The following is a 26,682-nucleotide window of genomic DNA, read 5'->3' on the forward strand; positions in this document are numbered from 1 at the left end:
TGAGAGAGAGGGGGGAGAGAGAGAGAGAGAGAGAGAGAGAGAGAGGAGAGAGAGAGGGGGGAGAGAGGGAGAGAGAGAGGGGGGAGAGAGGGGGGAGAGAGAGAGGGGGGAGAGAGGGGGGAGAGAGAGAGGGGGGAGAGAGGGGGGAGAGAGAGAGGGGGGAGAGAGGGGGGAGAGAGAGAGAGGGGGGAGAGAGAGAGAGAGGGGGGAGAGAGAGAGAGAGGGGGGAGAGAGAGAGAGAGAGAGAGAGAGAGAGAGAGAGAGAGAGAGGGGGGAGAGAGGGAGAGAGAGAGGGGGGAGAGAGGGGGGAGAGAGAGAGGGGGGAGAGAGGGGGAGAGAGAGAGGGGGGAGAGAGGGGGAGAGAGAGAGGGGGGAGAGAGGGGGGAGAGAGAGAGGGGGGAGAGAGAGAGAGAGGGGGGAGAGAGAGAGAGAGAGAGAGGGGGGAGAGAGAGAGAGGGGGGAGAGAGAGAGAGAGAGGGGGGAGAGAGAGAGAGAGGGGGAGAGAGAGAGAGAGGGGGGAGAGAGAGAGAGAGGGGGAGAGAGAGAGAGAGGGGGGAGAGAGAGAGAGAGGGGGGAGAGAGAGAGAGAGGGGGGAGAGAGAGAGAGAGGGGGGAGAGAGAGAGGGGGGAGAGAGAGAGAGAGGGGGGAGAGAGAGAGAGGGGGGGGGAGAGAGGGGGGAGAGAGAGAGAGGGGGGAGAGAGAGAGAGGGGGGAGGGGGGAGAGAGGAGAGAGGAGAGAGGAGAGAGGAGAGAGGAGAGAGGAGAGAGGAGAGAGGAGAGAGGAGAGAGGAGAGAGGAGAGAGGAGAGAGGAGAGAGGAGAGAGGAGAGAGGAGAGAGGAGAGAGGAGAGAGGAGAGAGAGAGAGGAGAGAGAGGAGAGAGAGGGGGGGGATCCTTGAAAGCCACCCCCCCCCCGAACAGGAAGGATGGTGGCTTTTGAAAGTCTAGCCACCAAAGCATCGACTATAGGAACTTTTCACCATAATTTTACATGATCCTCAGGCATGGGGTAAAGATTAAAGAACCTCTTAGGGCATATAATCTTTTTATCTGGGGTTTTCCAAGCCCCACTTAGCAACTCTTGCCTTCCCTCATCTGAAGGAAAGGTGACTGCCTCTTTACGCTGGCGTTTGAAAACTGCTTGAGTCAGAGTCTTATCCTCTACTGCCAGGTTTAGGGCCTGTTTTACTGCCAGGATTAAGTCCTCCATGCCTGGTACCGATGTTTCGGCCCCACCCCCAAGATCCTCCGGGACACATTCACCCTCTTCATCAGAATCCAAATTTAGGATAGGGAGAGAGAGGTTACTGAATGTCTGGAGGAGAAGTCAGGACTGGACAACTGTTCCATGAAGGTGTTAAATTTTTTCATGCCCTGTGCTGTGTCCTGCATGACTTCCAACAGGGCCGGTTCCCCTTGTAATAAAGGAATGGATCCAAGGGATTGTTGCGAGGAAGACGAGGGCCTAGAAGACCTTGCCAATTCCTCCTTCTGTATGTCCAAAGCCTGCACTAAGGCTGTCCCAGACCTACCTAACACAACAGCCCACTGAGGCTCTGGCTGATGCCCTCTCTGAGCCTGTGCTCCACTGGATCCAGCATTACAAACAGGGCATATGTCCCCTTTAGCCATCTGTCCTGGTGTTAAATCTAAGCCACAAACTCTGCAGCAAGATCCCAGGGCCACCACTTTCTCCCCCACACCAGCAGACTGCTTCTCTGTCATGATTACCACTCACAGTGCAAAATGACAGGTGATATTACTGAGAAAAAGTATGCTGTGTACTTAGCTGTCTGCCTCAGTGATCCTCCGATCAGCGGGGGTAGCGTGGCTCAGGAGAAGCTGTCACTCTGCCAGGAAACCTCCAGCATCGTGTTCACTGCTTTCCAAAGGCGCCAAAATGCAGGAAGAGACCAGAAGTCCCTGCCACAGCGGGGTTTGTAGCTTTTGGCGCCAACTGCCCCCTGCTCCTTTGTGCTGCCTCTCCTCCTCCAAGTGCCTACCCCTCTGCCGGGGATCTCTTGGGACGTTCCTGTGACAGGCTGCACCCTCCATTAGGAGTCCAGCCTGTAAGCCTGTTTCCAAGATGGCAGCCGCCATCAAGGGAAACACCGTCCCCTACGATCCCCCCCCTGTGGGGAGCCGGTTCGGGAGTCCCCCGGGCCCAGGAGACTTCACCGTTGTGGAAGTCTGAAGCGACCACAGTGTCTCCCTGCGCACAGGACGCTGACAGGACACGCTTCTGTCAGCTCCTGCTGCACTCTCAGTGTGATGATTCTCATAGAATTCTCACACTGTGCCTGCCTAACAGCTAGTGTAAAAGTTCAGCATAGCACCCACTCCAGTGGGCACCTAAACGAAAACTGAAGCATGATGGTATGAGGAGGAGAGTAACCTGCCCCTGAAAAGATTAGCATATGTGCCCGACTCCTGCAGACCCTCCCACACCCCAAGATTGAGCTTCATCACCAGGATAAATGATAGAGAAAGAGTTAGGAAAAACACAAGGAAAAGGAAGCCCGTCTGGTTTGCGAAAGAAGTAGCAAATATTTGGAAAGCAAAAAAGTTGGCCTCTAAGAATTATAAGCAGAAGCAGAATAATGAGGACAAAGTGGTGTATCTTGTTAGACAGAAGGAGGCTAAGAAGGTAATTAGATGTGCAAAAGCACAGGCTGAGGAGAAAATTACCCAGTCAGTGGGTAAAGGGGGGGAATAAGTGAAAGGAGAAAAACAAAAAGTGGAGTAATAAGACTAAAGACAGAGAGTGGAAGTCTTCTTGAGGGGGACAATGTAATAGCAGATAATATTAATAATTATTTCTGCTCAGTATTCACTGCTGAAAGAGGGGAAGGGGCCACAGTTAAGTTGCAAGTATAGCGAGAAAACTGAGGGACTAACAAGTACATTTACAGAGGAGAAAGTCCTCACAGAACTCTCAAAACTGAAAGTGGATAAATCAATGGGGCCAGATGGGATACATCCAAGGATACTAAAAGAGCTTAAAGGGGAGCTGGTAAAACCCATTAACAGACTTATTTAACCAGTCACTAGCTACTGGAGTAATCCCAGAGGACTCTAAAACAGCAAATGTAGTCCCACTGCACAAAAGTGGAAGCAAGGAAGAGGTCAGCAACTATCGACCAGTGAGCCTTACATCAGTAGTAGGGAAACTGATGGAAACACTCTTAAAACAAAGAGTTGTAGAATATCTCAAAACCAGCAATGTACTTGTGTATTATCACGGCGGCCAATTTTACTACGTTCGCAAACGTAGTAAAATCGCATTGCATGCTGTTATGGTATAGCATGCGATGCGATTTTGACGCTTATAATGGCATTTAAATGTACTACAGCAGGGGTTCCCAATCTTTTTCTAATCACGGCACCCTATAGTATCAGAATTTTTTCAAGGCACCCCTAAGCCCAAAAAAATATATATCAAATTAAGTAGATTGTGTTTATGGCCCTTATTCTGGTCGGTGCGGAAATATCCTCGTGCGTTCGGGCCGCCGATGTTTTGTGTCTGCGCATGTGGAGAGGCGTCTCTGCGCATGTGCGAGCGGGGCGTACGGCCAAATCCCGCATGATATGTGAACACTCCGAACAGGGGGTGGAGAGGGGCGTGAAGGGCTATTTGGGCTCATTACCATATGCATACGCCCCGCGTTTCATGGGCGTTCCCATGCAAACGCTGGGCGTACGTATGGTAATGCGGTCGTGACGCACGTGTAGGGGGAGGACATATGACATCGCCGGATGTCAGCTGCCCGCCCAGATCCCTGCTTTTGCACGGAAAAATGTCCGTGTGGTCTGAGGTTACGGGAGCTGGTGGAGCACTCGGTCCTGCATTCGATGGTCTGCAACCATCGAATGATGGGGGAGGTTCCCTTAGATGGAGGAGGCGTATTCCGTGTAAAATACACGTGCGGTCCGTTCGGCCAGCTTCTTACCGCGTACGGGCGGAGTTGGCGATCCATATGGAAGGCGGGGTTTCGCACGCACGGTCCTGGCCGCATAATCGGATCCGTCCGCACCGATCAGAATAAGGGCCTATATGTGCTTCTTAGGTTCAGTTATGTGGTAAAGGGCAGGATTTGGTTCTGATTGTACACATTTTATGATTGGTAGCCACCAGCACTGGTTTTGTCCAGAATTTATTGATCATAAATAATTTGAATTGGTCCTGGACGACCAACCCGAGGCACGCTTCGGGCTCGGTGGCTCGCCACACTATATAAAATCAACTCCATGCCGACGTGGATAGTGGGGGTATGAAAAGGTCGGTCGGACGCGTACAGCTGCGGTCGCCACGCTTTGGGATGACATGGATAGTGTGGGGGGGGGGGGGGGGCAAAATAAATGACATGATATGTAATTTAAAAGGTATAGGACATTAACTGGCATTAGTATAGATTCCATCAGAACCGATATCTCATCGCATGCCATACAATAATGGCATGCAATGGGATGTGATTTTTTTATCGTACACCATCGCATGCCATACAATAATGGCATGCGATGTGATTTTTTATTGCACCCTATCTTTTTAATGGATTCACTGACACAGAGCAGTGAATACATTAGATAGGAAAATCGCATCGCATGCCATACAATATGGTATGCGATGCGATTTCACTACCGTGAATAGCCCTCTACGCAAACGGCGTAGTGGGAGCCGTGATAATACACAAGTACCCCAGCAATTTACAGGATCCAAAACAGCATGGGTTTACAGGGGGAAGATCATGTCAAACAAATCTTATTGACTTTTTTGACTGGGTGACTAAAGTAATAGATCAAGGTGGGGCTGTATATGTAGCTTATCTAGACTTAAGTAAGGCTTTTGACACTGTCCCACATCGCAGACTGTTAAATAAACTTTAAAGCTTGGGATTGGAGTCTAAGATAGTTGAATGGATAAGATCTTGGTTGCAGGACAGAAAACGGAGAGTTATAGTAAACGGAGTACAGTCAAAGGAGGGAAGGGTTACAAGTGGAGTACCCCAGGGATCTGTACTTGGACCAGTGCTTTTTAATATCTTTATTGGTGATATTGCAAATGGAATTGAGGGTAAAATGTGCCTTTTTTGCAGATTACACAAAAAGATATGCAACAGGGTAGACACACCAGGGATAAAACAAATGATTGGTGATCTAGGTAGATTAGAGGAATAGTCAAGAGCACGGCAACTACAGTTTAATGCCAAAAAAATGCAAAATCATGCACTTGGGTCTCAAAAATCCAAAGACTAAATATAGTATAAATGGCACTATAATTGAAACTACTGAGGAAGAGAGGGATCTAGGTGTCACTAGTTCAGGGGACTTAAATTCAGGTAGGCAATGTAACAAAGCAATGAAGAAGGCAAGTCAGAAGCTTGGTTGCATAGGGAGAGGTATCAGCAGTAGAAAGAAAGAAGTAATAATGCCACTGTATAGGTCATTGATGCGTCTTAATCTGGAGTACTGTGTTCAATTCTGGAGGCCATATCTCCAGAAGGATATAAATACATTAGAGACTGTACAAAGAAAGGCAACAAAAATGGTGCATGGCCTACAAAACAAAATGTACCAGGAAAGACTAAAAGATCTTAATATGTATACTTTAAAGCAGAGAAGGGATAGGGGGAATATGATAGAAACTTTAAAATATATCAAGGGTTATAACAAGGTACATGTGGGAGACATTCTTCACAGGAAGAGAAGCAACAGAAGACATGCACTGATACTAGAGGGACGAAGATTCAGGGGAAATTTGAGGAAGATATAACTTCACAGAAAGAGTAGTAGATAAGTGGTATAGCCTCCCATCAGAGGTGGTAGGGGAAAATTCAGTAGAACAATTTAAACATGCTTGGGATAGGTATATTGATAAAAGGGGCAGACTAGATGGGCCAAGTGGTTCTTATCTGCCATCCAATTCTATGTTTCTATGAAACTGCTAAAAATTCCTTATCGTGTATTTACCTATGACCCCAAGACGACGAATTTCATCCACCAAAAGGCCAACTTCATGATCTACATTCATCGTGAGAAACCTAAAACAAACAAAAAAACAACAGTTAGGTTTATAGAAGTGCTTGTGGGTCTTCAAATACAGCTTACACCGCATGGCATCCTTATATGGAAAATTATTTTTGTGATGAAAAACAGAAAGCGGAGCATTCCATGCTTCTATGAATTACTTTCCACATACTACTGTGTGGGGGAAGCGATACTGAGACCGAGATGGGGAAATTAATAAAACAAAGAAGTGAGAAGTCCTGTTATCACTGATAAAGTGTTTTTCACTGCTGCACCAATAGACTCCCACGTTTTTGTAAGGTGCTGTGAACACTTTGTGGATCCTTAGATAAAAGATAATATCATTAACACTGTTTTTAATGTCATTCTAGGCCAATGTGTTTACAGTATGGAGGTCTTCACTTTTAAATCAGAGCTCAATAATAAATTGCTCAGTCAGCAGGTTAATTCATGACTGGCTAGACATGTGGTCACTGAATGAATAGTCCGTAATATCAAATAATTAATTACTTGTAACACAAGTTTGTTAAATGCACCATGGAAAACTTGGCACTAAAATCAGTAAGCAGATGATCAGGCAGGGGATTACGCCACTGCCTTATAAGCAACTTATTCTTCAGAGAAGTAAACTTTTGCAACTCTTTCTTTTCTTTTTTAAAATTGCTGCAATTTGTCATACATAAAATGAGATTTTTTTTTTTTTTTTTTAAAGATTCAAGTAGAATAAAAGCTTTTAATGGTTCACAGATCCGAATTTAGTCCCAAAAACTGTACAATTAGATACAATTTTTCAAGTTCGAAGTATAAATTAATTAGTCCAATAAAATTGCAATTATCAACCACGGGATCCAGACTTTAGACTGACCGTTTTGAGGTTGGCCACTATTGTGGCTAAAAAAAAAAAAAAAAAAAAAAAAAAAAAGTCAACCATTTCCATATTGACCATGTCGGTCAATATGGAAATGGTTGACTTTTTTTTTAACCATCATCATGGACTTCGGTTGGGAGCATCGTGAGTGAAAAAGGTACACTTATTGGGGGTCCATGTGCCACAATGAAAAATGTGACATGCAAAAACCTGACCAAAAAAAAAAAAAAAAAATATGATCACACCAATAAACCACTGGATAATAACTATCGAATGACAACATTTAGAGAAGATATTAAGAAATTTGAGGAACAGGCAGTCCTTTAAACAGGCATATTTATGTTCCTGAATCTGAAATAGCACTAGGGACAGGTATAGAGTTGCATGCAATGCCAATAGTCACTTAAGGTCCATACACACTGGGTGATTATGCCCAGCGTGTATGGACGCGCAGGGGGGAAAGCCGCTCAGTGCATACACACTGAGTGGCTTTCCAACTGCCTGACACTGCCAGCGGGGCACAGACGGTTTTGCATAGTACAGAGCTAGGCAAAGCCGTCTTCAAAGCCCTTTATCTGCTGGTAATACCAGCAGATGAGCGGCTTTCCCGATGATGATGCGGGAGCACGCAACAGCCCTCACCACTCATCGACACTGGGCGGCTTTGAGCTGAAAGCCGCTCAAACTTGCTGTGTGTATGGGCATTTAGTGGTGAGTTTTTTGATGCTGCCCTTGTGCACAGATGCGCTCCACCAGACTGTAAGTATTATAAACAGCTAGTAGCACACTGACAAGCAGAGTACAGCCCGCATTGAGAGAAGGGCTAAATAGCAGAACCCTGAGACATAGCACAATGCCTCAGGGGAAAGGCTCAATGAGCTATGCTGCAGAGCCGGAAGCTCCGGAGGGTGGAATGCATCTGTGCGTTCCACGGACCAGAAGCAGCCAGATTTCCTGTAACAGACTCCGGTAAGCTATTGTGGATAAAATGTAATTTTTCCCTATTTCTAATACTCGTTTTAGAACAAAATTGTATTCATTCTAGTGGGTCTGCCTCGTACTTTTATAAATGTCATATTATAGATTTTATGCTATATGAAAAAGTTGTCAATTAGCAACAGGTGCACACGGTTATGCAGTTAACAAAGGTATATAAATCCTGACCTAAGAATAGATCACACACACCTTGAAAAAGCTGTGTATATCACAGCAAAACGCGACGGTGGATAGGTGCTTTTTCAGAGTGCTCAGGAGCCGATCACCCTCACTTAGACACACACCTTACCAGCCCTATTCCCATTTGAATCTACCAACTATGGTACCTAAATACTCTCTGGGAGTTACTTTTTGGGACAATCCGGCATCAAGGGAGACTGGCATATCCAGCTTGCTGACATCATACAGCCAACTGCCGCCTCACCGTATCATACCATAGGAACTCATAACTTACCTAGGATACAGAGACATTCCTGTACCAGCCTTGGGAAATATTGGCCGTGCTATTTGCTAAGTGATGGGTGAATATTCACTGCACTGAATATCAGCACCTCTTTTATGTTGCTATTAGTTTTTTAGATATAATAGAGCATGTAATATTATTATGTTTGTTGCTTATTATTAAAATATTGCTTTATTTACTTCAAAAGAAGCGCAGCACCATTTTTCTTACTTCTTTTTATTCATCCAGGATGTGTCTGTACATTGCTGCATTCATTTTTCCCTCTATCCTGACTAGTCTCCCAGTTCCTGCTGCTGAAACACATCCCCACATCATGATGCTGCCACCACCATGATTTACTGTAAGGATGGTATTTTCCTGGTGATGAGCGGTGCCTGGTTTCCTCTCAGCATGACGCCTGGCATTCATGCCAAGGAGTTAAGTCTGTCTCATCAGACCAGAGAATTTGGTTTTTTCATGGTCAGAGTCCTTGGGTGCATTTTGGCAAACACCAGGCAGGCTGCCATGTGAATTTTACGAAGAAGTGGCTTCCGTCTGACCACTCTACCATACAGGCCTGATTGGTGGATTGCTGCAGAGATGGTTGTCCCTCTTCTTTGTTACCTCCCCGACTAGGGCCTTTCTCCCCCAATCGCTCATTTCAGATGGTCGGTTAGCTCTAGGAAGATTCATGGTGGTTCTGAACTTCTTCCATTTACAGATAACGGAGGCCATTGTGCTCAATGGGACCTTCAAAGCAGCAGATATCTATATACATACACACACACACACACTTTTAAGTGAAAATTGTGTGGACATTCTGGATATGGAATACAGCTGGTGAAGGTTACCGACCGAAACAGCTGTTGGGATGACCATTCTACTTGATGTCTGTGAGATGCTTTAAAATAATTACTGTGATTTACACATACTGCTATGTTGATATGCTTAGCTTAAGTTTTATTAAATAATTTACTAAAAGTTGGATGATATAAAGCAGTGTTTTGGTTTGATCCTGAGCCTATGGTGGATGCTTTTTGGATGGATTGGGTTATATTTATCCAGAAACTGGGAAATTTATATTTGTGTGTCTCTACTTGGATAGACATACTGATAGACAGATAGATCACAACACCTAGGGGGTGGAAATTGAACCCATGACATAACTGGAGTTTGTATATGCTCCCCATGCTTGTGAAGGTTTCTTCCAGGCACTCTGGTTTCCTCCCACACTCCAAAAATATACTGGTAGGATAATCGGCCCCCAACTCCCTAATTCTCCCCCAATTCTCTACATGTGGTAGAGAATATTGATCATTAGCCAGACACACACACACACACACACACAGTAAAAATTCACTGTTCACACACACACACACACACACCTTGCTGAACCAGGATGTCACATACAACATTAAGGGGGTCTATGGACTAAGGCTTGGAGAGAGAGATAAAATGGACAGTTCTGGAGTATCAACCAACCAACCAGCTCCTACCTGCCATGTTACAGACAGCGTTTAAAAAAACGGCAGCTAAGAGCTGGTTGGTACTTTACCTACGATCACTTTTTATCTCTGTCCAATTCTTAGTAAATGGAACTCTACTAGGATGAGAGTTCTATTGTAGATGGGATTTTGCCCCTAGCAACCTTATTTAGCACCTTCTAGTGGATAATATATAGAATCAGATTGGTTGCTATCTTAGTAAATGTACCCCTAAATGTGGTTTCAAGCAAGCCCATACATAGGGCCTGATTCTGGTTCAATTGCAAGAGCAAATTCTCTTTTTAATGGACAAAAGTAATGTGCACTGCAGGTGGGGCAGATGTAACTTTGCAGCAAGAGTTACATTTGGGTGGGATGTGTACTTCAAAGTGATATTTATATTGCAGTATAAGAATAAAGCAGCCAGTATTTACTCTGCACAGAAACACACACACACGAGGAGAGAGAGAGAGAGAGAGAGAGAGAGAGAGAGAGAGAGAGAGAGAGAGAGAGAGAGAGAGAGAGAGAGAGAGAGAGAGAGAGAGAGAGAGAGAGAGAGAGAGAGAGAGAGAGAGAGAGAGAGAATTAGCTTTTGCAAGTGAATCAGGCCTATAAAGTGTATAACAGTCTCCCACCACCCAGCTTTTACCTATGCACTAATCATCAATCTCTGTTTATCCCTATGTCCCTGGATGCTGCTGTGGCTTCACTGCCTGCTCATAGACCTTTACAAGAGTGCGTCAAGTAATGTCAAGATTCAAGCAGGGAATCCAGACAGGATCCAGTAAGTATACACTTACATTCTCACTGCCCCTACCTAACCCAACTTTCTACAGCCTAAGCCTACCCCTAACTCCACACAACACCACCACCACCCCCCCCCCCCACACACACACACACAGCCTTACCCTAACCTTCCCCCCCTTCCTGCAGCCGAAAAGGTAAGCCCCCCTAGTGCCTTGCCCTATCCTCTAATGCACCCCACGCCTTTACAATTGGGATGCCAGCATCCTCATTGACTTCGGGATTCTAGCTTGAAGAAAACAGCTAGTTTTTAAAAACTTATTTTACATGTACAAATTTTGATTCTCCTTGTAAAAACCATTTTAGCAACTATGTGACTATTAGATCTTTTGCATCTCCCTTAAATTTTCTTTGAACAAAGGTCTTCCTATGTATTCGGCATCTTCTTTGACCACCCTCTTTCTTTGTTCACTGCCCGAGGAAGAGGCTAGGCGCCATAAAATGCCTCAAGTGAGATTTGTTTGTTTTAGGCTTTATTTTTAGGTTTGTTTCGATTATTTTGTCCTAATTTTATCATGTGATATGGTGTTCTTAAAATTACTTTCTAACGCTTAAGAAAACAAAAGTAATTACATAAGTATAGTTTAAATAATGACATGCATTATGCGCAAGAGGGTGCATTTAACTGAAATGGTGTGATAAGCATGTATGCTAGTGTAGGGACTTGCAGAGATTGGGGTTCCTTGACAACTGGCTGCATGCTTTTTTTTTCTAACAAAACAAATATCAACAAAATCCAGGTGCTTTTATTTGCTACACAACAGGTTTGCAGTACACAGTGTTATCCCTAAGTTTTTCTTTTTTGTATACAGCTAATACCATGTACAATATGGGTTAATGAAAGAGCGGGCATATCTCATTTCTGTTTTGTAGCCTGCATTCAGTTATGAACTCCCTATCTTCACATATCCTCCCATCAGAACATGCTAAATGTTACAGTGCCACATACATTACCATTTTAATATGCAATCACCTTTGCACTGTTGGGCTCCGATATTATGTGCATGCAATTACCCACTATCAGTTTGTGGCTAATGAGTACATGGGAGCAGGGGCTATTGAATTACCCCCAATAAACCAGTGTGATCTGCGGCTTATCAGGTATTATGTTTCTCCTGCATCTGGCAAAACTAATCCCCTAAAACAGCCCCATTTTTTAGCAAAAACTTATTTTTATCTCGGTTGACCAATTAGGATAGCCCCCCCAAAAAATCGGAGACTCATGATGCCAACGATTATCTTTTGCAATAACTGAATTCCCCCTATTAATATTACTATTGTGACACATTGCTTTGCCACGTTTTACGTGACTTTACAGTACATCAATAACTATACCACCTAATGGATCCTTCAATCATTTTGGCCCAATTTTCTGAATAGCTTAATTTAGTGACATAAATACCTTTACATGTCCAAACTATATCCTCCAGCTGTTGTGAAATTACAAGTCCCATCATGCCTTGCTACCGTTTTTCAATTAGGGTATGCTAAAACTATAGCAGGGCCTGCCTTAAAAGAAGCTTTAATTAATTTGTATATGTGTATTTATCTGGCATGGATTATAGTATCATCTGGAATAAACAAGATATATACAAGAAGCAGCCTTTACAGGAGTTGAGTGACTAGAAGATAGTCTCTGAAAGGTATCTGAATGATAGGTTGCTATTGACAAGAGGTAGACACATATTGGTGTCAGCCTAAACACTGTTGATCCTTTGATCCAGTGGTTCCCAATCCTGGTCCTCAAGTACCCCCAACAGTGCATGTTTTCCAGGTCACCCAGCAGCTGCATTCATTATTCAGACACATTTTAAAAGGTCCACAGGTGGAGCTAATTATTTCACTTGTGATTCTGTGTGGAGACCTGGAAAACGTGCACTGTTGGGAACCACTGCTTTGATCCACACCCTTGGTATGCCAGATACGCCAGCTATCATATAACAACGTATGGCTCGGATCACTTTTTGATGAGATGGTATCAGGCTGCCAGCAGTCAGAAGGGGTGTGGGTTGTTAGGTCTACACCAACTAGGTCAACAAGCATTGGGTCGGCACCACTAGGTCGACAGATGTCAAGGTCGACACAAGCATTATGTCGACATGGACACAGTTTGAAGTGCACCACATCCGCTCGCTATGCTTCGGGCACGGTGCCTCACTACGCTCGGCACACTATTTTATTCTCCCACCATGCCCTAGTGCATTGTAGGGCATGAAATACCGCCTGTCGGCACATGTCGGCTAAAAAAAAAAAAGTGAAAAAAAAAACATGTCGACCTTTTGACTGTCGACCTAATGCTTGTGTGGACCTTGATCCATGTTGACCCAATGCTTGTCAACCTAGTTGGTGTAGACCTAATGACCGTATCCCGTCAGAAGACCAGCACTGGCAAACCAGTGTACAGAATCCCAGCATCCAGATGGAAAGTATCCCGAGTTCCAGCACTGGTCTTCAACAGTGTCAGTATTCCAACCGCAGGTATCCTGAATGTCAGTATGCGGACCGCATCCTCTTTTTTAAAATGTACCAAATGGGTATCTCCACCAATGTTAATCTTTTACATATAAAAACCAAAGAGATGCTTTCTAAAGTGGCATACACACGAGGCGATGTGTGCTTAGCGATCTGTGCCAAGTGATGTAGACTAAGCGCTTTCCATTGAACTTCCTGGTATGTAGATCACCCCATACACCCATAGCAGTGTGTGCCAAATGATTTGTGCTATCCAGTGTTTTGTATGCACTTGCTAGGCAATCTAACTAGATTTTGTCTGCATGTGCTTAAGATCTAAACCGGCACTGGTCACATGCAGGACCGCGCATCACCATCCCTATGGCCTGTACATAGTGCTCCTGGGAACCGTGGCGGGCTTGGGCCGCGCCATCACATCATGGGCCCCTCTACACAGTGCCGCCATCTACAGGGTCCCCAGAAGGGCCAGAGGCAGGCTCTTTTAGAGGGGCAGGGCGTATTTTTTGCCCTTTAAAAAAAAAAAAACGGCAGGGCGCAGCACACCGCTAAAACAGCCTAGCGGAAACACTATGTACACATGGAGCGATTTGGGCTTAATTTCTAAGCAATCTAGATAGATCACTTAGAAAATAGGCAAAACTCACCCCGTGTGTATGCCTCTTTAGGCACACAATGCCAGATTCCAGATGGAAAAACTGCACCTGTCAGAGGGCATCTGATGGTGTATCTGCAGACCAAGATGGAACCGCAGCAAGTTGGCTCCACCGTCCCCATGGCACTAGCATAGGGCACAAATCCAGCAAAAGAAACAGCCATGTTCTGTGTGATTTAGCTCCAAAATGAAGTAGCATTTTTCTTCAATAGCACCAATAATGCCGGAAAACTGAGGTTTTTGTTGATTTTTGCTCCTTAAATTAAATTTAAATATGTTCAGAAAAAAAATAAAACATCTGTAAAAATTGTACAGAGACAAAAACACAAAGCATTTTCTGCTAGTAAGGCGCACACTACTTGTATTTCCCGAAAGTGCTTAAGTACTGTTCTGTGGATTGAGCAATAATGCAGCTCACAAAGAGGTGAACCAGGAAGTAACTGCTTCAATAGAGGTTACTGTTCCTAAGACGTGGGCCACATTATCTCACTCATGTGACAGTAATTGTCCCAACAGCTACACGCTTCTGTCACACTACCACGTTCAAAGAACAATACAGAGTAGACTTCAGCATTCTAATCAGCCAATGCTCTTTTCTCAGGAGTAGAAACTACAGTTCTGGACTAGTAAAACACTTTCCTTGTGCAGACAGAACCACTTCCATTATTAGCACATGGTCCATGGCACACCATGTTCTGGAATAGGCATAAAGATGTGCCTAAATTGGCTTTCATGTTTAAAGACCAGGACATGGGGTACACTAACATAAGGGAAAACCCATACACTTCTTTGTACATAAAGGGTGAGATTTAATAGGATGAGAAATTCAGAAAGTGAGAGATTTGGTAAGATATCCTGGTGTTTTAAAGTGGCAATCATTTATACACTGCAAAATCAAACTGGTATTGCAGTGTAAATGATTGCCGCTTTAAAAAAAACTGGAGATTTCTCACCAAATCTCTCACTTTCTGAATCTCATCCTATTAAATCTCACCCATAGTGTGCCCTGTGTTCAGAACATTAACCGCTTTTAATTCATGAATAACACAGTGGCTGTAGCAATCTCCTCTGATTGGTTGTTAGAGCAATTGTTCACATTTACCTCATCGGTGTCCCTGCTGAAATGATTGATACTAAATATAAATTATCCAGGAAAATTAAGTTGCACAAACTCATTTCCAAAATGAAGCTACATTACAGTAACATGTTATAACACACCTGGAATGGTTTGGAAAATAATATTGCATGTCTAAAGCAAAAATGAACTAAATTTCCAATGTATGTTTTACTTTGTTGTATTTAACTTTCCACATCCTGCAAATACCTCTGTGAGGACCTTGCTATCTACATTGTAAATAAACATTTTCAAATAATGAAAGCTTATGCCAAAAATAGCAATATTTGCAAAAATATAATTACTAAAAAAAAAAAAAAAAAAAATCCTGTTTCTAGACACTCCATATATAGCCATAGTATCAGCATATCCAGTCACGCACTGGTGAGCACAGTAAGAAGCCCATGCTTATAATCACCGCACAATTAATGACGGTTTTATGTTCCAGGAATGATTCCTTTTAATAGACTTGAACTCACCCAGCGGTAACTTTGCTCCTGAGCGTGCAGCGGTGTCTACAGCTGAATCAGGCGGCGGCACAGGTCAGAGCACTGGGAGGGGGGCGGCGGCGGCACACACAGGTCAGATCGCTGAGAGGGGAGGGGGGGGCTGCGAAGGAGGAAGAGAATGCTGCCGCTGCTTTGTGTAGGATGGAGTTAATGCCTCAAGAAACGAGCCGCCCATAGGAAAGGGTAAAGCCTATGAGATGAAACCCGGGCGGGAACTGGGAGGAGGCACTCACGGCAAGCAAGAATATTGCGCTGAAATGCAATGAATATTAATAAAAGCACAAGAGCCATTGTGGCTTTATGTATGTAGTGTGCTGTGCATTGGAGACTCAGCAGAGCTCTCGCCTGACTCTGCCTATTGTGCTGAGCAACACTAAAGAAAATATACCGATCTTGCAACGCCGACTTAAACACTTAGGTAAATAGCTGAGAGTTATATTGGAGGGGATGTTTTGTTGCCCATAGCAACCAATCGAATTTCATCTATGATCTTTTAGAAAGGTGCTAGATCAGTGGTTCTCAACCTCAGTCCTCAAGACCCCCACACAGTTCACGTTTTCCAGGTCACCCGACAGGTGCACTCATTACTCACTGACACATTTCAAAAGATCCACAGGTGTAGCTAATTATTTCACTTGCGATTCTGTGTGGAGACATGGAAAAAGTGCACTGTGTGGGAGCCCTGAGGACTGAGTTTGAGAACCACTGTACTAAAAAAATAAGTAAAATGTAATTGGTTACTATGGGTAACATCCCATCTTCAATAGAACACTTTGCATGCGTTTGGATTTGGGCCTGGGTGCGCACACCTAAAGTGAATTGACTAGGGATTCTGGAGCTTGCTTCAGGTCTCAATTCACTCTCACTCCCAGTGGTGCCTGGATCATTGGAAGAAGGGGTAGTCAAACAGCCGTGCTTTTTGCGCAGGGCTCTCCTGAACAGGGGACGTCTGTCTCTTTGGAGTAAGAACCTGTCACCCCGCTGTAAACTCTCTGATGGTTGTAGTCCAAAACTGTGTACACACGGGGGTGATAGGGGCTGAAATTGCTGGAAATATGGTCGCTGGCGACCATATTGCCAGTGATGGGAGTGTGCCCCAGCGATTTATGCACGCTCCCGTTTTCAGCCCCATTCTAATCACTGGTCGCAGGAGCTTGTTCCTGCGACCAGCTGATTACCTCTGCGGCACTGCCGGCAGAGGTTCCCTTTCATCAGCGACCATCTCTGGTTGCTGATGAAAAGGAGAAACTGAGCTATATATTGCTAGCAATATATGGCTGAGCAATATATCTCTACCGTGTGTATGGGGCTTTAGTCAACTTTTTTCTTTTTCTCTGCTTTAAATTGAATTAATTAATTCTTATAAGTGTCAGGTTGTTTATTGAGGTTATTGACCCAATAGCCATGTTTATCCATGATGAGATCTGCCATGTAGTTGGTTTTGAAAGTGTTAATTAAAAAGTTCCATCTCTCTTCAATGCCTAGCAAGAGGAGGTCAAATGAGCATTTGTTAAGTATGGATGTCTTTGTAATAGACAATGTCAATCCATGGTAGAAAACAAAAAAAGACTGATTCCCCTTTTCTCAGGGCAATCAGCTCATTAAATCGATCCAGCAATGTAGTTGAGGGTGCATGTTTGGTGATATCCTCTGTAAATAGTATATTTTCAGCCTCCGATTCTGAGTTCCAATACAATGCGCTGTTGTACACCCTCCTCATTTGGAGTGGACATGGTTAACTTTCACCATGGAGCATGTGTAGGTGGTGGGAATCTTTGGTACACACTGTATTTTGTTTTTGTTGTATTGTTTGTAACATTGTATTTGTACTATATTGTTTGTTGACATTATTTGTTTTAAATGTATATGTATTGTGTTATATTGTGTTTTCTTTGCACTATTTGATTAATACTTGTATATGTGGGCTGTATAATGATGTCACCACCCTTGGAACCACCTTTTGTAATTGAAAATGGTTGTCACTGAATGTCAGCACTCAGAGACTTACCTCCAGCATGGGTCACGGCACACTCCTCGCTGTCCGCCTGGTATGGTCAGGGCGCTGGGGAGCAAGAACTCTCAGGAGGCAGGGTCCAGGCTGCAGGACTCAGTGGCTGCGGTCACCATTGCGGTGACATGCCGAGTGGGAGTAGGTCTGGGGCCTAGACTTGTGGATGTGTGCCTGGTTCTCTTAGGTGTCTCCTACGTGAAGTTTATTTATTTATTACCAGTTTCTTATATAGCACATACATATTACGCAGCGCTTTACAGAGAATATTTGAACATTCACATCAGTCCCTGCCCCAGTGGAGCTTACAATCTATATTCCCTACCACATGTACACGCACACACAGACATTCTAGGGTTAATTTTGTTGGAAGCCAATTCTACTACCAGTATATTTTTGGATTGTGGGAGGAAACCAGAGTACCCGGAGGAAACCCATGCAAGCACGGGGAGAATATACAAACTCCGCACCGTTAGTTCCATGGTGGGGATCGAGCCCATGACCTCAGTGCTGTGAGGCAGTAATGCTAACCATTACACCATCCGTACTGCTCCAATTCCTCTCCAGGGATTCTTCCAGCCAATCCTGTGCATTCTACACAGGCTCAGCCTATTACTTCCTGCCAGTGCTTCTAGTTACCTACTCGAGTAAGGTCCAGTGCTTCTAGTTACCTACTGGAGTAAGGTTCTCTGGCTTTGCGCTCCTACAGTTACCCTTGCCTAACCTTGCTGTTTTTGTCCGGTGTTCCAAAGTGGTTCCGCCTGTTCCTGTTGTACCATCCAGGTTGTCGCAGGGGTTCAGTCTTGTCGGAGTACAGTATCTGTGCCTGGCAGTACCGTGCACAGTATTCTTCAGTGTCGTCTCCAAGTCCTCAGTCTGCACAGTATTCTTCAGTATAGTCTCCAAGTCCTCAGTGTGCACAGTATTCTTCAGTATAGTCTCCAAGTCCTCAGGGTGCATAGTATTCTTCAGTATAGTCTCCAAGTCCTCAGGGTGCATAGTATTCTTCAGTATTGTCTCCAAGTCCTCAGGGTGCATAGTGGCCCTTATTCAGATCTGATCACAGTACAAATTTGTTCTCAAAATGGGCAAAACCATGTGCAGTGCAGGTGGGGCAGATGTAACATGTACAGAGTTAAATTTGGGTGGGGTGTGTTGAAACTGAAATCTAAATTGCAGTGTAAAAATAATTCAGCCAGTATTTTCCCTGCACAAAAACAAAATAACTCACACAAATCTAACTCTCTCTATACATGTTACATCTGCCCCACCTGCAGTGCACATGGTTTTGCCCAATTTGAGAACAAATTTGTACTGCAATCGTATCTGAATAAGGGCCAGTATTCTTCAGTTTCGTCTCCAAGTCCTCAGTGTGCATAGTATTCTTCAGTGTCGTCTCAAAGTCCTCAGTGTGCACAGCAGTGGCGGCTCCTTCCTCTTTCGGGGAGGGGGGCTGCCTCTGGCCGCAGGCACCCCCCTCCCCCTGTCCCTGCTGCTGCCGCTGCTGCCACTTTCTTCCCGTCCCTGGCGCATGTCCTCCTATGATTGCAGGCGCCGGGACTGGCGCATGCGCAGTACAAATATATGTACTGCGCATATGGCCAGCTTCTATGGGCTGGTTCGGCAGCAGCCCATAGAAGTAATCATGGTCCCGGCGCCTGTACAATATAAGTTACAGGCATCGGGACCAGCGCATGTGCAGTACCGATATAGGTACTGCGCATGCGCATTTGCTGTTTTTGCCCGGCAGCCCTCAGCAAGGTGTCCCGGAAGGAGGGAACACCACCCAATGGGACTGCCTTGGTGACTGGCAGGTCGGACTTCCAATAGGAAGTCACTGCCAGTCACAGTGAAGCCAGTGCAGTCTCACAGACTGCATCTGGCTGCACTACAGTGGCAGATTTTACCTGGGGGGCTGCAGCCCTGCAGCCCATAGGTAAAAACCGCCACTGGTGCACAGTCTTCTTCAGTGTCGTCTCCAAGTCCTCAGCGTTCACAGTATTCTTCAGTATCGTCTCCAAGTCTTCAGTGTGCACAGTATTCATCAGTGTCAACTCCAAATCCTCAGCGTTCACAGTATTCTTCAGTATCGTCTCCAAGTCTTCAGTGGGTGCACAGAGTTCTTCAGCATCATCTCCACCATTATCCAGTTTCTTCACTTTTCTTCAACCCAGCCTCTAATCACAGTTGCATCTCTTCAGTGGTCATCCTTCAATATCATCCTGCAAATCATCATCGCAAGTCTTTACAGTATTTCTGCAACCTTATCTTCTAAGTCCCAACCCTCCAGTATTCTTATCATTGTATTCCTACCACAGTCTTCAAGTCTTCAAGTTATTCTATACGGACTTTATCCTCAGTTTATTATTCTACATCCAGCTCCAGTTCATCTCCAGTACCCTCCACCATTATCAAGTATGTATATGCATGTCTGTTTCTCATATCATTGCCAATGTGATTATTGAACTGTACTGCAAGAGTTTTTCATTAAACCTTCTAAACATTGACCAAATCTCCTCCGTTTCGTCCAGTATTCTTGTACATGAGAAAGCACTACATACGGCCACCAAGCTTCCACCACAAACCCACCTCATCACTTCCTCAGCTCCCCCTCTCCTGCCAGTCCCACAAAACCCCCTAAGTGTGACACTGAATATTATATATATATATATATATATATATATATATATATATATATATATATATATGATATATATATAGAACGTGAAGCTGGACAGCACTCCAATGTACAAGGATAACCTTGCTCCGGTGCCTTCCAAGGACCTGTTCTGGTCCTGATATGTAGTTTGTAGTTAGGCGGCACTCGAAGAAATAAAACACAACTGCAGGTGTTTAGGGATCAAACGTTTTCGATGTATTTAATACATCTTCATCAGGATACGTGTACAAAGTGAACAAAGTCAATATATAGACAATCACCATATCACGTGTGGCTACAAGTCGCCACTCACCGTGTCAGCGCGCACCGTGATGATGCCACCGGTGTGCGGTTGCCATAGCAACCCGTTGTAAACAATGTGAAATACATGTGAACAAAATAATCAAGTGAAAAATATATGTAATGGACATACAACAAAAAACAAAAAAAGGGGTTCAACTGAATTGAAATACATGGTAAATAAACGAATAATAATAGCAATGTCGCTGTAATACAAATAAGACATATTATATATATAAGCCCAGTGTCAGAGGCTTTTTGCTGGATAGCAAAGGAACCGGTAACGCCGGTATTGGGCCACAGAACAGGTTACAAATGGCAACAAGTGAACAGACAAGTATCGGTACTATACTAAGAAGCAAGTAAATCAATACATCCATATTATGACCATAGACAATCAAAGGAAGCAGTACAAGCCGGCTGTCTCGTTGAGACCCCGGGGTGCCAATGTGGAGAGTCTGTGTATCCATCGGGCCTCTCTGCGTAGTAAGCGCAACGATCTGTCACCACCTCGAATATTATGTGGTTCGTGATCAATTATGGTATATTTGAGCATTAACAGGTTATGACCTTGTGTTACCCAGTGTCGTGCAACGGGTTGGTCACTGCGACCACTGGATAGCGCTGCTCGGATGGTGGATTTATGTCCCGCAATCCTTTCCCTGAGGGTTCTGTCAGTTTTGCCTACGTAACATAACCCACAGGGACAGGTTATAAGGTAGACAATGAATTTTGTGGTACACGTGACCCGATATCGTATGGGGATTCGTTGTCCTGTGTGAGGATGAGGAAAGTGTGTGCCAACAATCAGGGCCCTACAGACCGCGCAATCAAGACATTTGAAGCAACCAACTTTAAGGCTGAGGAACATCCCCTGCCTGTTAATCTGTTCAGAATCAGCCCGGGTCATACCAGTAATGTCTGTTTTAACAACCCAATCACGAATGTTCTTGCCACGGCTGTAACATGGCATTATCCGTGTGTCTTGTAGTTTAAGGTCTGGGTCGGACTTAATGATGGGCCAGATATCCCTGCATGACACGGGACGAGACCCTCATACCATGACTCAAGGACCTTAGAAGAAAACGTCTACCATGGGTTAATCACTTTAATACACAGAGTGAGGGCATACAGAAAATCACCAGGGATATCTGGCCCATCATTAAGTCCGACCCAGACCTTAAACTACAAGACACACGGATAATGCCATGTTACAGCCGTGGCAAGAACATTCGTGATTGGGTTGTTAAAACAGACATTACTGGTATGACCCAGGCTGATTCTGAACAGATTAACAGGCAGGGGATGTTCCTCAGCCTTAAAGTTGGTTGCTTCAAATGTCTTGATTGCGCGGTCTGTAGGGCCCTGATTGTTGGCACACACTTTCCTCATCCTCACACAGGACAACGAATCCCCATACGATATCGGGTCACGTGTACCACAAAATTCATTGTCTACCTTATAACCTGTCCCTGTGGGTTATGTTACGTAGGCAAAACTGACAGAACCCTCAGGGAAAGGATTGCGGGACATAAATCCACCATCCGAGCAGCGCTATCCAGTGGTCGCAGTGACCAACCCGTTGCACGACACTGGGTAACACAAGGTCATAATCTGTCAATGCTCAAATATACCATAATTGATCACGAACCACATAATATTCGAGGTGGTGACAGATCGTTGCGCTTACTACGCAGAGAGGCCCGATGGATACACAGACTCTCCACATTGGCACCCCGGGGTCTCAACGAGACAGCCGGCTTGTACTGCTTCCTTTGATTGTCTATGGTCATAATATGGATGTATTGATTTACTTGCTTCTTAGTATAGTACCGATACTTGTCTGTTCACTTGTTGCCATTTGTAACCTGTTCTGTGGCCCAATACCGGCGTTACCGGTTCCTTTGCTATCCAGCAAAAAGCCTCTGACACTGGGCTTATATATATATAATATGTCTTATTTGTATTACAGCGACATTGCTATTATTATTCGTTTATTTACCATGTATTTCAATTCAGTTGAACCCCTTTTTTTGTTTTTTGTTGTATGTCCATTACATATATTTTTCACTTGATTATTTTGTTCACATGTATTTCACATTGTTTACAACGGGTTGCTATGGCAACTGCACACCGGTGGCATCATCACGGTGCGCGCTGACGCGGTGAGTGGCGACTTGTAGCCACACGTGATATGGTGATTGTCTATATATTGACCTTGTTCACTTTGTACACGTATCCTGATGAAGATGTATTAAATACATTGAAAACGTTTGATCCCTAAACACCTGCAGTTGTGTTTTATTTCTTCGAGTGCCGCCTAACTACAAACTATATATATATATATATATATATATATATATAACCAATGAAGAAGGGCGTCACTCCGGGGCTTGTGCGTAGCAAAAATCTTTAATGCAGCGTTACGTCAACGCGTTTCGGGAATCACCCGTCGTCAGGACATGTCCTGACGACGGGTGATTCCCGAAACGCGTTGACATAACGCTGCATTAAAGATTTTTGCTACGCACAAGCCCCGGAGTGACGCCCTTCTTCATTGGTTGTATTTGTGAGTCCCACGGCTCTCAGTGCGGGCACCCGGGCAGGATTAAAACTGCCATTCTCCCTGTTGGCATAGGAGTGCCGGGCCACAACACTGCTATATATATATATATATATATATATATATATATATATATATATATATATATATATATATATATATATGGGAAAAGAGGGACAGGGGGGCGCTGCTCCCCGCTGTTAAATGGTGCCCTATCCTAGGCACCCAAAGGTTTCTACAAAAGAAAAGAGTGACAGGGGGGCGCCCAATAGTGCAATATTGTTTTTTTATTTTTTTAAAGAATTAAATAAAACAAAGAAGCTCAGATTATTATAACTCGCACCAAGTTATTCAACTGGAGTGGACTGGGTACCACTAGATTCAAAAACAATCCCCTCTGGCAAGGCAGCATACACAGGATGTACTTAGGTCACCGTTACAGTGTGGTTGAATAACTCACGGGACCTCTTCAGCTGCGCTGCTGAGCAGGACAAAGAATGCCGGCGTCTCCGATCACTGCAAGCAGGCTTCTTTGTCCTGCTCAGCAGCCCAGCTGAAGAGGTCCCGTGAGTTATTCAACCACACTGTAACGGTGACCTAAGTACATCCTGTGTATGCTGCCTTGCCAGAGGGGATTTTTTTTGAATCTAGTGGTACCCAGTCCACTCCAGTTGAATAACTTGGTACGAGTTATAATAATCTGAGCTTCTTTGTTTTATTTAATTCTTTTAAAAAATAAAAAAACAATATTGCACTATTGGGCGCCCCCCTGTCACTCTTTTCTTTTGTAGAAACCTTTGGGTGCCTAGGATAGGGCACCATTTAACAGCGGGGAGCAGCGGTCTAAAAGAAAAGACAAGTGCACCTAACTAAAATCTGCTACCTGGAGAGCAGTAAGCACTGAACAGGGCTAATTACGAGCAGGTGTCAGCGCTTCATCTCCTAAAAACCCTACATATATATACAGTATACATATACAGTATATATATATATATATATATATATATGAGTTTGGATGGATGCAGCACTCCACTCATCAACAGTATATAGCAAACAAACCGGTGCCCGCCAACAATGGAATCCAAAGGATTTAGTATAGCGTAGTGGTGTAGCACTATGTCATTATTGTTAATGACTCATATTTATGTATTTTCACTGTTTTATTTTCTTGCAGTAAGGGCAGATCTGGATGCCCTTCGTGGCCTCAGCGTTGCTCCGACATGTGTGACGTCATCTTGCAGTGCCATGCGGGACGCTGGGGAGGTGCGCAAACAGCCTGGATCAGCATAAAGGTATGTGTGTCACTGTTTGAATGGGAACACCCCAGCAGTCTGTGTCATTTATTTGAGTGCCGCCGCGCACCACTACGCGCTATATATATATATATATATATATATATATATATATATATATATATATATAGATAGATAGATAGATAGATAGAGAGAGAGAGAGAGAGAGAGAGAGAGAGAGAGAGAGAGAGAACTGTGGCTAGCAAGCAGCGGCACTCAACAGGGTTTTCAAAAAGTCAAAAGTGGTTTTATTGTGGTTTTAAGAGCAATAAAACCACTTTTGACTTTGTGAAAACCCTGTTGAGTGCCGCTGCTTGCTAGCCACAGTTCTCTACACCTACCCCCCGGAGGGCACCCAGGTCGCTGACGGACAAGAGGTCGAGTGCCGGACTGACATTGACTGTATATATATATATATATATATATATATATAGATTTGTGGGGGCGGCACTCCAAGTAGCTGGTGGCTGTAGATAAATGAAGCGGTGCCCTCCTCTGTGTCAGGGAACTCCCGACACTGTATGCAGCGGGTGGGGGGGACGGCGGCACTCGCAAATGAAACACTGGAGACAATTTCTTCCACTAACGTTTCGGAGCGCTCTGGCCCCTTTATCAAAGTGTACAAACCAACCAAACAAAGTGTAAAGTGCAGACATAAATACCTGAGAGCGTCCTGTCGGTCCTCCGTGCCTGGCGTCCCCGGGGCGTCTAATGATGACGTCACTGGAGTCTGCTCAGCCCGGAGACCGAGAGAAACGCTAGTGGAAGAAATTGTCTCCAGTGTTTCATTTGCGAGTGCCGCCGTCCCCCCCACCCGCTATATATATATATATATATATATATATATATGCTACTCTTAGGGGGGTATTCAATCGCCGGCGGGCATCTCCCGTAAGGGAGATGCCCGCCGGGCCCTATTCAATGCTGTCTTCCCCGACAGCATTGAGCAGGGTATCTTGGCAGAACGAGTCCGACATCACTAGCTGTCGGGCTCGTTCTGCCGAGAACGGCCGGGAAGTGACGAGCTGCCGGCTGCAGCTCGCCTCCTTCCGGCCGCAACTCACGGCCACGCCCCCTTCTCGTCCCGCTGCAGACGGGACATTGAATCCTGCCTGCATGTTCTCGGTCGAGCTGACCGAGAACGGGACTGGGTCACGGCGGTCGAGCAAGCTCGACCGCTGTGACCGTCACATTAAATACCCCCTTAAATGTGCTCCTACACTTTGGCCATTCCACTGCAATTTGGTCACTTTACTTCCAATTCCGGTGAGAAATGTGATAAAAAGTGTAAAAAAGTCATGTTTTGACATCAGGTCTGATGCGATGTGTGGTCCCGTGTGCATCACATCAGAGCCTGAAGATTGCACGTGCTACACTATAGTTATATGGTATCACCAAGCCTCCAGGAGGCTGGGATCGCATACGATACATCATTTGCAAAGGTACTGCATACATTACAAGGGGGAATCGCCCTAGTGTATTGAAAAAAACATGTTTGGAACACAATTATAAGTTATATACCTAAGTTATGATATGTATGTAGTTTACGTTTTCACCTTTACGACCCGTAATACTTATGCATGAGGCCATCCTGCGATGAAATCCTGCTACTTTTACTATTCGCACGCAATTCGCAAGGTGATTGACACAGGAATTAGACATCTGCGGGTGGTAAACTGCCATTTAGTTGGAGTGCTAAGAAAAATGCAGGCGTGCCTAGGAAAATGCTGGGAGTGTCCGGAAAAAATGCTAGGTGTGTCTGAGCGTTTTAGGGGAGGGTGTGTGGATGTCTGGATGAAAGATGCAAGGGTTTTTCAGGTGACCAGAAACTCACTGACCTTTTATACACATACACTGAGTACAAACAGATCACAGGTGAGAATGGTTACCTTTAGTAGCCATTCAAACCCGTTTGTGACAACTTGTGTGCATTTTATAAGGCCAAAATCTCCAGGGTCATTTGGGTAGTTTCAGTTATTACAGTTGTTTGACAATAAATGGCTTCACAAAACCACTAACCATGAGTGAAAGAAAAGTTTGTGAGTTATCATTCATATTTTCTGCCAAATAACCAAAAAATCACAAATTCTGCTAGGGTATGTAAACTTATGAGCACAACTGTACATTACAGTGGGCAGCACTGCAGATGGGGGCATAGACAGTACAATCACATGTGGATACTGCTTGTTCTCTGCCCACAGTGCATACACACTGTGTGCTGAGCACCATCCACCCTTACAGCCCAAACTGAAGCTGACAAGGAATGAGTATACATTATTCTTAAGGTGCCCATACACGTTACAAATATTGTATCCTATATTGGATACAATATCGCATCTCATCGCATCTCGGTTTTGCGATAAGATGAAATGAGATGATATCTAGTACAAAAAGTATGTGCTGCACATATCTGTGAGCGCCCTGGGCGGGTGAATTTCCATGGGAACGCCCAGCGTTTCCATTGGCGCGACAACGGCCTGCTGCCCCATGCCCTCCA

General features: G+C 44.6%; 1 protein-coding gene and 1 long non-coding RNA gene across 2 annotated transcripts in view; one reads left to right on the top strand and one right to left on the bottom strand.

Moving 5' to 3' along the window:
- The window catches only part of ABRACL (ABRA C-terminal like), an 18,307-nt gene extending 2,747 nt beyond the window's left edge, over nt 1-15,560 (bottom strand). The window contains exons 1-2 of the mRNA XM_083174674.1: nt 15,334-15,560; nt 5,966-6,036 (exon numbers count right to left, since the gene is read on the bottom strand). Of these exons, the coding sequence (XP_083030800.1) occupies nt 5,966-6,026 (61 nt within the window). The 5' untranslated portion in view covers nt 6,027-6,036; nt 15,334-15,560. The remainder of the gene's footprint in view (nt 1-5,965; nt 6,037-15,333) is intronic.
- The window catches only part of LOC146062582 (uncharacterized), a 24,767-nt gene continuing 13,482 nt past the window's right edge, over nt 15,398-26,682 (top strand). Inside the window, exons 1-2 of the long non-coding RNA XR_014471406.1 lie at nt 15,398-15,546; nt 24,068-24,185. This is a non-coding gene — a long non-coding RNA (uncharacterized LOC146062582). The remainder of the gene's footprint in view (nt 15,547-24,067; nt 24,186-26,682) is intronic.

This window comes from Crinia signifera, chromosome 3, assembly GCF_055691185.1.
Source record: "Crinia signifera chromosome 3, ASM5569118v1, whole genome shotgun sequence".
Classification (NCBI taxonomy): domain Eukaryota; kingdom Metazoa; phylum Chordata; class Amphibia; order Anura; family Myobatrachidae; genus Crinia; species Crinia signifera.